Source organism: Clupea harengus, chromosome 8 (assembly GCF_900700415.2).
Source record: "Clupea harengus chromosome 8, Ch_v2.0.2, whole genome shotgun sequence".
Classification (NCBI taxonomy): Eukaryota; Metazoa; Chordata; class Actinopteri; order Clupeiformes; family Clupeidae; genus Clupea; species Clupea harengus.
The window spans coordinates 23,906,617-23,921,223 of NC_045159.1; the positions used below are offsets into that span (position 1 = coordinate 23,906,617).

General features: G+C 44.2%; 2 protein-coding genes across 5 annotated transcripts in view; both read left to right on the plus strand.

The window, feature by feature from the left end:
- The window catches only part of atp2a3 (ATPase sarcoplasmic/endoplasmic reticulum Ca2+ transporting 3), a 49,627-nt gene extending 41,309 nt beyond the window's left edge, over positions 1-8,318 (plus strand). The window contains exons 17-22 of one of the 2 annotated variants that reach the window (XM_031572405.2): positions 51-136; positions 1,267-1,400; positions 3,252-3,369; positions 4,019-4,136; positions 4,684-4,714; positions 4,836-8,318. In XM_031572405.2, the coding sequence (XP_031428265.1) occupies positions 51-136; positions 1,267-1,400; positions 3,252-3,369; positions 4,019-4,136; positions 4,684-4,688 (461 nt within the window). In that variant the 3' untranslated portion in view covers positions 4,689-4,714; positions 4,836-8,318. The remainder of the gene's footprint in view (positions 1-50; positions 137-1,266; positions 1,401-3,251; positions 3,370-4,018; positions 4,137-4,683; positions 4,715-4,835) is intronic. The other variant, XM_012822796.3, reaches the window with a different exon arrangement.
- A 1,078-nt stretch (positions 8,319-9,396) lies between these two features.
- Positions 9,397-14,607, plus strand: part of camkk1a (calcium/calmodulin-dependent protein kinase kinase 1, alpha a) — a 51,176-nt gene continuing 45,965 nt past the window's right edge. For 2 of the 3 annotated variants that reach the window (XM_031572407.2, XM_031572406.2), the window contains exon 1: positions 9,397-10,421. The gene's annotated coding sequence lies outside the window, so the exon portion shown is untranslated. The remainder of the gene's footprint in view (positions 10,422-14,607) is intronic. The other variant, XM_031572408.2, reaches the window with a different exon arrangement.

Here is a 14,607-nt window from a genome sequence, read left to right on the forward strand (position 1 = left end):
TGTGTGGGTTGCTTCACTCATCCCTGCCTGGTCTTGATTCCCATCTGTAGGTTACGTTGGACTGGGGACGGTGGGAGCGGCCACATGGTGGTACCTGTTTGATGTGGAGGGCCCACAGGTGTCCTTCTACCAGCTGGTGAGTAGCACACTCCTCTATCTGAGAACGATTTCGCCACATAGATTTACCTCGTGATGATAAATCCTCTGTAATTTCTCTTGTTTGGGCAAGTTACAAAATACCACCGATAACAAGGCTCTGGTTCAGGCTCTGGGCTTTGTAAAGCGCCTAGAGACCATTCCAGTTGTCATTGGCGCTATATAAAATTGAATTGAATTGTACAACCTTCATGAATATCAGTCTATTCTTCCTGGGGCTTAAATAGAGAATTAATTGAATGATTGATTGATTGATTTTTGTTGATCTGAAGTATACGACATCAGTTCTTAAAATGAGAGAATGTATGAAATTGTGTTCGAATTTCTGTTAATGTGACTACATAAATTAACATAAGACACCCAGTTGCAACATGACGTAGCTAATTTACCACGATGAATGAGTTTTGTCTGGTAAGACTTTAGAAATGACTGCATCAGTAAGACTGCCCAGCCCTGTCTCAGACTCAGACCACACGTACATGTAGATGCAAGCGCACAGCCAGTGGAACTTCACAGGAACAGTTGGGTACCAGTGGGATCAGCCCTCAGAGGAAACAGACAGCTGTGTTCCCACATCAGGCTCACCGAGGCTTGGGGTCAGCCTGAGGTTTGCCCAGCGGACATCTCTCGAAGTTCAAGGGACTTCCTGTCCATTGAACTCTGACCGCCAAGTGTTCATCTGGTCCCTGTACAGCCAGGGACACACACACACACACACACACACGCACACACACACCCCACATGTTAGTAGTGTGCAGTGAGGGAATCCATTGAAGGGAATTCGCCATCTCTTCCTTGAGCCAGAGCTTTTTGTGAATGTAATTTAAACTAGTTTGAAATTGAGAATTATAGCGACTGTGTTCTGTCTGTGCGTGCGTGTGTGTGTGTGTGTGTGTATGTATATGCATGTGTGCATTATAATAATTATAATCCAGACACAAACATGTGGGCTAATATTGGAAGCTCTATTTGTGCGCCTCCTTCCTACTGCAGACCATTACAACAGTTTGATTATTCTAGTGCTGAAAACAAAGCAGCAGTACCTACAATACAACAACTTCTCTAGTAATGGTTCCTCTTCCTCCTCCTCCTCCTCCTCCCTCTCTGCAGAGACACTTCATGCAGTGCACAGAGGACAACCCCATGTTCCAGGGCATTGACTGCGATGTGTTTGAGTCCCGCTACCCCACCACCATGGCGCTCTCCGTGCTGGTTACCATAGAGATGCTCAACGCGCTCAACAGGTGGGCTTCTTCAGCGTCCTTAAAGGGCTATAGAGGGATAGCAGGCTTTCAAGCCTGGCTGCAAATTGAGAAAGAGAAAGGCCATTTTACATTAAAGAAAATGTCTCCAGCTTGTTTTAACAGTCAGGGTGTGAGGTTGGTTGGAGGCCAGTTCCCTAGAAAAATCATCTTAGTGCCCTCCAGAATGATTGCCACCCTTAGTGAATATGAGCAAAACAGCCTGTGATCCTGTTTATCCTCTTTTGTCTTTCACTCAAAATATTCACAAAAATCTTACTTTATCATTGAAGTACAATTATTGAAAGAATTTTTTTTTTTTACATTTAAATAAATATTTTTCTCCAAAACATGTGTGCCACAATTATTGGCACCCCTAGAAAATCTTATAGTTAAAATCTAACTGAACTGTAATCTTACATTTTTAAGTTCACCTTTTGATTAGGAACTCTTAAGTGGTCAACCATGACTTCCTGTTTCACTGGGGTATAAATATGAGGTGATACAGGCCAAATTTCCTTAGTCATTCATCACTACGGGAGAGACCCAAGGACACAGTGACGATATGCGACGAAAAGCTTTTGAGCTGCACAAATCAGGAAATGGATATAAGAAAATCTCTAAACAGTTGAAAATACAGATTTCCGCGATCATGGCAATAATTAGGAAGTTTAAAGTGACAGGAGATGCTAAGAATCAGCCTGGAAGAGGACGTGTGTGTACATTGACCACACGCACCGGGAGGAGGATGGTTCGACTGGCAAAATAATCTCCAAGGATCACAGCTGGAGAATTGCAGAGGTTAGTTGAGTCTTGGGGTCAGAAAGTCTCCAAAATTACCATCAGACGCCACCTACATCACATCAAGTTGTTTGGGAGGGTTGCCAGGAAAAAGCCTCTGCTGTCAATCAACAATAAACTAAAGGGCCTACAGTTTGCCAAATGTTACTGGGACTTTCAATGGGACCAGGTTATATGGTCAAATGAGACCAAAATAGAGCTTTTTGGCCACAAACCTCAAAGGTGGGTTTGGCGTATACAGCACCTCACACCCACTGTGAAGTATGGTGGCGGATTTCTTATGTTGTGGGGCTCTTCTTCCAAAGGCCCTGGACATCTTGTTGGGATACATGGTATCATGGACTCCATCAAATACCAGCAGATATTAAATGAAAACCTAACAGCCTCTGCCAGGAAGCTTAAAATGGGCCATGATTGTACCTTCTAGCAGTACAATGATCCGAAGCACACCTCAAAATCTACACAAAAAATGGTTCACCGACCGCAGAATAAAGGTTTTGCCATTGCCATCACAGTCCTCCGACCTAAACCCCATAGAAAGTCTGTGGGATGAGCTGAAGAGGACAGTCCACAAGCTTCGACCACGGAATCTGAAGGATCTGGAGAGATACTGTATGGAGGAATGGTTTCAGATCCCGTGCCATGTGTTCACCAACCTCATCACGCATTTTAGGAGAAGACTCAGAGCTGTTATCTTGGCAAAGGGAGGCTGCACAAAACATTAAATGAAGGGGTGCCAATAATTGTGGCACACATATTTTGGAGAAAAATATAATGTTTCTTTCAATTATGTTACTTCAATTAAAGGTTAGATTTCTGTGAATATTTTGAATGAGAGATCATGAGGTCAAACAGACATTTTCATCTCGTTTTGCTAATTTTTACTAATTTTTACTAAAGGGTGCCAATAATTCTGGAGGGCACTGTATGTTTTTTGTTTCAGTGGGCAGTTAGTGAGTAGACAGAAAGTTCTGCGTTATGTACATATGGTATCTGTGTGAAACTGTGGTGTGCTGTACTGTCCTCTAACACCCCCCATCCCACCTCCTGCAGCCTGTCTGAGAACCAGTCCCTGATCCGGATGCCTCCGTGGGTCAACTTCTGGCTGCTGGGTGCCATCGTCCTCTCCCTCTCCCTCCATTTCCTGATCCTCTACATCGAGCCCCTGCCAGTGAGTGGTGGTCCCCCACCTGCCCGTCGATCTCTCCGTCCGTCTGTCTGTCTGTCTGGCACTTGTTTGTCTGTCTCAAGCCTTTAATCGTCCCGCTGTCCTCCTTCCTCCTGTCATGTCCACCAGTGTCGTGTCTTTCCATGTCCACCATCTCCTGGCTGCCATAGGCTGCCTGTCTGTACGGTTGTCTGTCCATTTTAAGATCAACACCTGTCTGTCTGTCTCTCTGCCTGTGTTCATTATGGCTCTGTCTCTAGAGGTGTGGCTGTCTGTGGGTGGGTAAAGATGAGTAAAGTACAGTAGGTCTGTTAGAACCCAGCTTGTGTATTGGCTGCCAGTCAGTCACTTCCCTGGGGGGGGAGCGCTCAGAACTCCAGAAACTCATAAGTGGGTTTAGTTCATTAAGCATTACCTTGATGGGGAGCTGGGAGGGCAGGAGGCAGAGGGCTTAACAGGCCACAGTCTCTCACCTCTCTGTCTTTTTTTTCTCTCTCTCTCTCTCTCGCGCTCTCTCTCTCTCTCTCTCTCTCTCTCTCTCTCTCTCTCTCTCTCTCTCTCTCTCTCTCTCTCTCTCTCTCTCTCTCTCTCTCTCTCTCTCTCTCTCTCTCTCTCTCTCTCTCTCTCTCTCTCTCTCTTTGTCTGTCCTCAGCTCATTTTCCAGGTGACCCCTCTGAACTCATCCCAGTGGGCAGTGGTGCTGAAGATCTCCATTCCTGTCATCCTGCTGGATGAGGCCCTTAAGTACCTCTCCCGTCACCATTTAGAGGGTACGTGTCACTGGCCACCATAACCAGTCCAGTTAGGCTGCTACTAGCTCAATGCATTGGCTGTAGACTAGTCACATAGTTCAGAAACGAATACAAAGTAGAAGGGTAAATATTGCTGTGTTCTGAAAATGACTTTGAAAACAACATGCACGGGTCACGTCACGGAGGCTTGTTTGTTAATACACTTGATGTCACAAAAAGGAATTCACTAAGAGATCAAACAAAAAAAAAAAAGATGTAGTCCACGATTCTGGCGAAAGGTTGTTATTTGAGCTCAACAGCCAACGAAATTACACCCCTCCCTTCTGTGTTCCTGAATCAACATGTTGATTGGCTTGGTCTGCGCCTATACAGAGCCAGGACTGTGTATGAACATGAGGAGTTGTTGTTTTTTAACACACACACACACACTTAACAGAGATGTAAAGGACTGAGGAGATATAAGCTAAAAGTGTATAGCAATAGTATTGTGGACTGCACCTTGTAGGAATGTTGTGTTTTGAAGATTCTCTTTCTCTTCCCCTCTTTCTTTCCGTGTCCTGTGCAGCCTAAATCACTCTTCTTGACCTGTTTAAAAGGTACTCTACCTTTCTTTCCCATTTCTCCTTCCTTCCTTCCCTTTCTCTGTCCTTTAGTGCTCTCGCTCTCTGTCTCCCTCACTGTGAATAACTGACTCTCTCCTCTGTCCGTCTCTTCCAGGTAACGAGGGGGATAGGTACTTGAGTCGGCAGCTGAAATTCTGAGTCAATCATTCCCTCTCTCCCTTTCTCCTCTCACGCCCTCTCCCCCAACACATCCCCCTATTACTGCATGTCCAACCACCACTAGAGATGAGCAGGGCTGTGTGTGTGTGTGTGTGTGTGTGTGTGTGCAAGCAGGCGCATGGCCACTTGCCTATAATTGGTCACAAAAAGTGTGATAAACATGGTAATTAGGATTTCTTTGAGGCTTTTGTTTGTTTGTTTGTTTGTTTGTTTGTTTTTGATAAAGAATAGCTTTTAAGCTTTGGGTCACTTGCTGTACATAGTAGTGCAATAACTGGACCGTGGGGGTCAGAGTGATGGGCCTTGAGGTCAGCACACAGTGAGGAGGGGGTGTGGGGGAGAAGGGGGGGTGGGTGCATGGATGTGGAGTGGTGGTGAACTCTTGTGTGACCGCCGCCGTGGAGAACACCCGGACACGATCCTCCATGGCTCCCCCCGCCTCACCGGTCCCCTCTGTGGATATGGACCCCGTGTCCTTGTGACAATCTCTGAGGAACACCACCGTGCTCCACACTGCTAGACAGTGTCATCTTAACAGCTTTGTGTGTGTGTCTTTACCTTTGTTTGTGTGTGTTTGACAGCAGTTTATCTTCAAAAACAACCCACCTCTCTCTCTCTCTCTCTCTCTCTCTCTCTCTCTCTCTCTCTGGGGTCCCCTCCTTGTTTGCTGTAAACTGTGCTGACTCCAGCTGGCGTGCTTTGAATGTGTTGAGGCAGTTCCGTCACACGCTACACCATCCCCACCCCCACCCTCCAATGGGGACGCAGCTCTTTGCTGACTCAAGTCCTGCATACAGTAAACAAGAGCGTCTCTGCCTAAAGTACGAAACGCTCATCACACCTCCTTGAGCAGACAAACAGAAACTCAAAAGTTATCAAACATAAAATGGACCGTCTTAAATGTTCTGATGGATGGATTCCTCCAGCTGACCATAAAACATTAAGGCCACGTGAAAGATCACTTGGAGCTTTCACCTGAGCTTAGACGCCTTACGATGCGGTACTGCAGAACAACGTCAGTTTAGACGGAACACTTTATTTCTGTTAGCAAAAATTTGAACCAAGTCCGTTCAGTCCGACAGGTCCTTGGTCAAGCAGAGCTCTGATGGGATGTAAAGGGATCCACCAATTTGAGTGTAAGTGCCAGGAAAACACTATCGATGAGCCAAATTTGTCATAGATTGAAAGAATCAGAGGAAGAGGAGGGTGGAGTTGTAGAAAGGAAGGACGAAAGAAAGAGAAGACAAGGGTAGTGCAGCTAGATGTGTAAGGCCCACATCTACCCAGTGCATCGGCACCAAAGCACCCCCCTCCAGCCGCAGCGCTCCGATACATGCCTCCGCTCTGAATGAGTGCAGTTTAGGGTGTACAGAACAGAGTCTCACGTGATGAATGTATCAATACTTGGCCTTGCTTTTTGTTAGTTTGTACAATGACATTCTAACCACACTCTATTCTGCCCCGTCACCATACTCAGGCCAAAGTCATGTTTACTATAAGCCCTCCCCCAACCCCCCTCCTGTATGTCCATACTGTGTTGTACTCGTACAGAAAGTGTCTTTGATGTTCTTGTCTTTGATTCGGGTTTTTTTTTGGGGGGGGGGGGGGTGTAATTTCGGATTGCCACTTGCCTCTGCTCTCTCCACTTTGGTGAATGTCATTTGGGGGTTCCCAGCGATGGCGCGTATTGTCACATGTCACCTTGCTTTTTCCTCGCCTCTGGCTTATGGAGGGGCTTGCCACCACCAGTGCTTTTTTGCGAAACAGATGAACGTGGGTATATGTTTTTAATAAGTAATAATAATAATGTATATGACTGAAAGAACCCAGGCGGTTTTGCTGTTAATATATGGGTATAGAAACGTGCACTTTGAGGTCTAGTCCAGTATGTTAGAGAAGCACCAACATGCCATGCGGACTCACCACAGGGTCACCATGCCAGGCCAGGAAGTGTCGATATCTAAACACTTAAAGTTAACCAGCCCTGTCGGAGCCTTTGGAGTGTACTGTTGCAGCCATCTTACCTTGATCACAGAAACACTGTCAAACCACAGTTGAGACAGACTGCTGAAACAACCAGTCACTGTGTGCACACGTGGGTGGGGGGTGGTGAGAGAGAGTGTGTGTGTGTGGGTGTGTGCACTGGCCGAGTGTCTCTATTTCTTGATTTGAGCGGGCTGGCATTCACAGAAACATTTGGAGAGCCTGTTGTGTTGTATTGTGTTCTGTGAGGTGTTTCTCTTGTTGATCTTCACATACTGTACCGGTGCAGACGTAAAGGCACATCATGGGCTCGGACAAGAACAAGTGCTCAGCTGGTACTAGGTATCGTGTAAAGTAGGGAATAGCCTTCACTTCTGTGCATCCCACAGGGAGCTAGTTAGCTTTAAAAAATGTATTTATATAGACATGGAAATATGTGAGTATATTATGTATACCAGCCATATTGTTTGGTAACTGTTGAAACATTGTTTAAGCTACATGGTGAACTAAGGGTTGCTTCAAGTGTCATGGCAGTCTAGCATACTGGTATTAGGGTCAGTCGGAAGTGTGGGATTTTACAGCCTTGTTAATTATTGAACTACTGAACTCTTGAACTGTACAGAAAAATAAGATTGCATGGAAACTTGTTACTGTAATTAATAACCTATACAGTATATGATATTTAATTTTTTTTTAAAGCACTTGCTTAAATGAAACCCATTTACCAACAGCGAAATAATTGATTAAAACAGTTTTATTTTTCTTCAAGCAGATGACTGACATCTAAGAATTTATTTGTAGAATAGAGAGATTGTTCATCGTTTCTGTTTGGTTTTATGGTTGCTGGGGGATTTGTGTTTTTGTTTAGTTTTTTTCTAGGTGGGAAAAAGAAAATGTGTAAAATAAACATAAGAATAATGCGAAATGATAATAATAACAATAATAAAATTAATTATAATATTTCAGTGACAAGTGAATTGGTTTGAGAATGTCTTCAAGAACTTTCCAAACAATTATGTCTGGTTTACACAGTGCTATCCAGTTGTGCATACTGGGTAATGAAGTTTTTAAAAATGTGTGTATATTGAAGGGCTTGGTGTGGTTTTGGGCTCTAGGAAACGTGATCCTTGTCTGAGATGCCTAATTTTGAGGATTGCCTAGCTGTATATACTTACTGTGGCCTCTTCTGCAGTTAACAGCGTGTCTATTGCACCAGGAAGTGATTTAATGTTGATAGATGCAGGAGTTCCTTGGCTGTTCCCTGGCTTTGTCTTGTAGAACATGTAAAGCAGGTCGTCTCAGACAGTGTCTGGAGCCTCAAACTCACAACTGAGAAATTACAGAATCTCTGTTTTGCCTTGTTAATTTGAATTGTGGACACATCATTTTATATATATGAAAGACATGAAATAAAGATTATTTATCTTGTTATTTATTTGGAGTTTGTCTTTTTGTGTCATTTATAACTTATAAATTGACTACTACAGTGAGGTTCTGTGCAACATATTTTACCTAGTGGATGTTGCTCTTTTGTCCAGCAGATGGCAATGTTGAACCATTTTAGTTTCAATATGTTTTAGCATCCACTAAATTCTTATTTTATGGACCATGACTTGATATCTGTGACCTCCCACTTCAAGTCACTTGAACACAACTACGTGTTCTAATTTCAAATCAAGCTGAATGTAGAGAATTAATGTATAGAGGGTGAAGAGTGATTTTACATTTTTTGACCCAATGTCCCTACTTTTGTACAAAACAAAGCTTACCAGTTTGTAAAATTAAAGCCCAATATTTATGGATATGCTGTAAGTTTTACATTTTTACCCACCTAAATTAACATGCATATGTAGAACAGTCAGCCTCTCCAAAAACACCTATAGTCAATCCAATGTGAGAGAGCTTTCTGTGTGTGTCTGGTGAAGCCTATTGTGGTCAAGAAACACATCGAGGCAAAGGCCTACATGTGGAGGAGGACTTCCTGCTGGTTTGGGATGACACTTCTGGCAAAGGCAAGCCCTCTTTCTTTCTTTCTTTCTTTCTTTCTCTTTCACTCACTCTCTGTCACATAACCTACACAACAGCTTGCTTCATATGTTTAACACTTAGCATAGCAAATGTATTTTCCTCATTACATATGTTTGGCATTACTGTTAATAGCAGCCTAGTATCTCTTATAAGTTCAATTAGTAGACTTGAGAATAGCTACGAGAGATACTGGCATTCCATATTATCTACATAGTACGTTAGCTGTGTTAATGAATCTGCACACCTGCCTGTTGTTTGCGTATCTTCAGGCTTTCCTTCAGACTCCTTCGGAAGGGAAGAGAAAGTGTGGAAGAAAGGTGTGAGGTATGCAGTCCTGTGGACGATGCCCACTCTCAGAGAAACTTGTAGCCTACTCAAGAAACCGTGAAGGAGTGGGGGGGTGGGGAGGAGGAGAGTGACTCAACAGTCTGTAAAAACACGGTGTTCCTGACCATCCCAGAACAACACCCCAATATCACCTTCCATCACAGTCTTGCTCATTATTCTCACTGCTGAATGTAGGCCTATCTGAATCAAGACAGTTATTCCGGTGCTGTAGAGTAGGTCCCTATACTCACAGGTTTAGGGTTTTTGGGGAATTGAAAATGGATTGAACAATGTTATTTTATTGGGTAGATATAACTTTGGGATGAAAATGGTAACTTTGTCTTTTTACATATTTTGTACCACACCTGCAAAAACTTAAAACTATATGGGTCTCTGGTGTGCCTTGAAGTCACTGGCTGTTGTCCGACTCTCAGCCACTCATACCAGTCGCAAGAAATCTTAAAGTGATCTGTTGAGGTTAAATAACACCAGTTTGCTGTATGTCAATTGTGTCGATCTCGGTCATAACCGCAAGGCTGTAATTGTAACCTGACTGAGCTTAACTCAGGGACAAAGGCTCAAGCGGACTTGATATCACCATAGATAGACCGTGAGATACACTCACTTGGCATGGGCTTTCCACCACGTTGTTCGTTAATCGACGGATTGTAGGACCCAGCGAGAATCCATTGGGGAGCGGACGATTCATGAAAGTTGGCTGTACAGTATAATACGACTATGACAGTATTTCAGCATTCTGAGGGACTTATTTCCCTACGATCGTTTTACTTCTTATCATTATTACGAGTCACAACCAGTAAACCTTCTCGAAAGTGAAAGCCGGAGAAAGCTATTACACCTACTAACTCCAGTCGGTCGGCATTTGCCAAGCTTCTGTCCACACAGTGCGGAAGGGTGTACGAGAAGGATGTCAGCATTCATTTGGAACGTAGGGGGCTTGGCATGTGAGTGAGATGCCAGAGTATTGTACATTTATAGTGTATTACAGGCAGTTAGGCGTGTACCTTTGATATTCGAGTCTCTCGTACGACATAGTATGATGCTTACCAACAGTAGCTATAAACAGCGAAGACAGGAGTAGACAGCATTTAAACCGACAGAGCAAGCTGTCAACTGAGCGTCCCCCCGCCCCCCAAACAGTGGTCCAGGACGGTCTGACACGGTAAGTGAAACTTTTCCAAAAAAATCTGATATCATCTGTTACAATACACCTGCCAGGTTAGTGTACTCGGTAGAGCCAGATGTAGCCTACCCTGAGCTGACATGTAGCCGTAACAAAGGGACACGGCTGAATTGCCCACTCTAATATTCACCTGGTAGCATGCTGTGGCTTACCGTGTTGCGCCCATGGTAGTTGCCTGCGCTAGGTCGTTTACAGTGAAAGCAGTCAGATAACAGGCAAGCTCTTCTTGAAGAAAACCACACAACACAGATAGGCAGACAAATATAACAGTACTAATGTGATTGTAGACACCAGCCAATGCTCTACATCATGGAGTTGCTCTATAAACTATACTGTACCATCATATCATATTATGCTATAGGACTGTATTTTGTCTTGTGCTTGTCTGGGTTCATGAGTCTTACGTGCTGTGTCAGTGTTCCCTCATTTCTTCTGCACGCTGTAGGCTTTTGATAGCAGTTGGCCAGCAAGGTTCCAAATGTTTATTTGAATAGGCCGTGAGGGTAATCGATTTCCCAATCTATCATGTGACACACAAGCACAAAATAGTGTGCATGTATCTATTCATGTGTTCTAATTAAGTGCCGATTTTATTATGAGTGTACCACTGTCTATAGGCGGTCTTGTTTGACTTACTATTTTATCTTGATTTTAGGCAATTGAAAGGGGATCAATGACATCATAATATTTCCTGTTGAAAATTCCTCAGGCTGCCTTAGGTGTGGCCTGTGCACGTTTCACACTGATAGGAGTGATCTCCCATACATCAGTGGTTGCACAAAATGATGACCAGTGGTGTAGATTTAGGTGAGGAGATGGTGAAGATGCTGCATCAGTAACAAATGCATTTAGCCTTGGCAAAATGTTGTTTTTAAAGCAAGCCTTGAAACGAATCACTTCGCTTATAATGGTAGGCCGTCACTGCTACTGTAAACTAGAGAATAGGCACAGATACTCTAGTCTAGCAGGTCCATTTGCTTGTGCCTGTAGGTGGTTATTGATCAGCTTATTTTGTGTTTCCATCTCTTCATCTGTAAGCCTACACCTACACTATATAATGTAGTCTTGCAGTATGGATGTCCCGGATGGCTGTAATACCACAGTCAGTAGATCCCACTGTGCAAGAACAAACCATCAGCCTTCCTGTCCGTGAAACCTTATCCTGTATTTGAGGCATGTAAGCATTCAGTGGTGAATTTGATCATCTGGCCTCATCCTCTTGGAGAGTCGTCACTCGAGCCTCCCGTGCAGTGGCTCGTTCGTTCGCCTGTCCGGCTGCCTTCCCCCCCGGTGCTGACGCGGCAGAGTGGGCGCGGATGGTGTGGTGTTGCCGTGCAGCGTGTCGGGGGGGGGGGGGGGGGGGGGAGGTGGAGGGCGGGGGTGGTTGGGATCATGGGTCTGTGAGAGATGGTGAGTGCGTGTAGTGGGAGGCAAATGGGAATGAAAGTGACACCAAAGTACAAACACACCGGCGAGAGAGAAAGAGACGGATGTAGATGATAGGTAAATAGATGTAGACCAACAGAGAGAGACTGCATCAGGGTTAACAATGGTCTCCTAAAAAGTCATCCAGTGAGAAGTGATAAGAATGACATGCGGTCCATAGTTATGGTAATAACACTGCCGATAAGCATCAGCACTGATACTAAGAAGACATGTGACTGATTTGTGTGTGTGTGTGTGTGTGTCTGTGTGAGAGAGAGAGACAATGAGAGTGTCTTTCTATCTGTTTATCTCTGTACGTGGTGTTCCCTCTTGTGATGTCTCATTAATACAAACAAATGAGCACTTGTCATTATTGGGTGAATGAGCGATGCTATTGTGTTTGAATTAGTTTGATGCTGATCTCGATGGGCTCCAGTGTGTCTTTTGTGTTCTCTGCTCAGTGCTACTGCTTGCTGCCTGACGGGAGTAGAGCAGAGCAGCTCCGTGTTCTATGTGTGGAGCACCTCCCTCGCAAGATGGCTAAAAAACGTCTGATTCATCTTTTCCCCCCTAGATAGCTTGCCAGCGTTAAACCAGCTTGTACATTAGGGTAGCTCCTGAAAACCTCCTATGCTTTGAATAGTTGTCCTTCCTATCTGAGAAGATCTCAGTAACTCGAAAGCCACAAGGAGTCCCCTCCGGATTTCCTAGGAGGGTGAGGTGTGTTTTTGTGGTCACGCAGGCAGTTTCCCACATGTGGGCTTGAAGTGTTTTGCTGTAAGTTATTGACTGTAAACATCACCTTTACTCCATAAAGGCGCTACTAATAAGGCTACGTTATATGCCAACCATATAGCCTTAAAGGGAAACTTCAGGATGCTTTAACCTGGGCCCTATTTTCCCATATTTTTGGGTCCAAATGTTTAGTAGGGATAAAAACGATCAAAATCGGTCCACTATTGAGCTAGAATGCTCAATATAATACAATATAACCGGCAACCGCCAAACAGCTATACTATGTAATCCTATGGGACAAGCATCTCCATCAAAGTAAGCCACTTGTTTTTGCCCATGACAGGCTCATTATGTATAAGTGTCTGCCAACATAGAAAGGATCCCTACAGGAATAGACCTGTGTCTGTTTATCTCAATAACTAAAGAACTGGAGAAAATGATGGTATTTAAATATCTTTACATCCCTTTAAATTATATCTTTGATTAGATTGGAATGACATTTTTGTTACACGAAGAATAGTGTGGCAGTTATCAGTAGCTCTTTAAGCTCACCTTAGATGGTGGCAGGTCATTTCAGTATTCAGTATTACTGACCAAATACTCCATTTACTGGATGCACTTGATTATGCACACACACACACACACACACATTCACAAACATACACACTCACTTGCATACACACATACACACTCACATTCATACACACACAATTTGCAAGCAAGAAAAAGTCTCCACATCTGTTGCATCAGAGTAGGTCTTGTGGTTCACTCGCTGCTGGTGGTGGTGAGGTGAGGTGAGGTGAGGTGAGGTGAGGGCCTCCATCTGTCACAAGCTCCAGCCGCTTGCTCCCACCTGAGCCGGCTAGAAGAGGCTGTCATTGCTGCTGAAGCTCTCACTGGTTCCTGGCCTCCTGCTGACTCACGCTGGCTTGCTGGCACGCTTCACCCCAGAGACGCTCTGTTCCCATAAATTATTCCCTCTGAACGCCGCACGGCTTGATGCCCAGAACAGGAGCGCCTCTCTCTCTCTCTCTCTATCTCTCTCTTGCGTGCGCTTGCGTCCGTCAGCTGCCCGCTGGGCACCTCTGACTTGTGCCAGTCTGTCGCGTCTCCGACACTTCAGCCTTTGTTTTTCTCACCATCTCTCTTGGTCACACACACAATCAGAAGTTAATCAGTCCTGGTCCTAAAGGCGATAAACAGGAGCTGGCTAGTGAGGGAGTTTTCCCTTAATGAAAACTGTAGACCCAGGAGTAGGCTTTGAAAGTGTGCATTACTTGTTCACTTTATCTTGGATGGACTTCAGAGACTCCATTTATCTTTTTATGGACTGAACTGCACTGCAGGTGCTGTCGATATTACATCAGAGCAGTGTGACGCAACACATTGATTTTGACAGGTTATAACCGGGCTAATTCCAACTGTAATCTATTTGCTTCATAACTCTCTGTCTACATTCGTTATGGACCAGATCACTGATGATTTCTCTCTGTTGGTGTATTAAGCTTAAGGTAACATGTAATGTTGACATAGTAGTAATCCAGTAGGTCTACTTTCATGAGCCTACTGGATGGAAGCGGTTGCGAATTCAAGTTCTCAGCAAGTTGTGCTCCTCAAGATCTGAGTATAACCATTCATTTTGACCATTCAAATGAAAGCCATGGTGAAAGCTATACACACCGCAACATATAGTTATCTCGTTCTTGCTTGTTCAAAACTGTATGTCACAAAGGCAGTATGGCCTGAGTGACCAGTCTGTATGGTGTCACTGATACTACAGTAATGGCATTCAGATTAATAATGCAATATTTTGTGTTTTATTCACCGTCTTCATCTTTAAGCCAGTTTCAGCTGTGGAGTGTAAATGCCATTCTGTGTGGGTGCTGATATTTGACGTTAAAGGGAACACTTCAGAAAAGACATTAGACCTGCAGCTGTGGTCATATTTACAGACGATTCCTCAGGAGAGACCAGTAACAAATAGCACGGCACATAACAGTTTTCC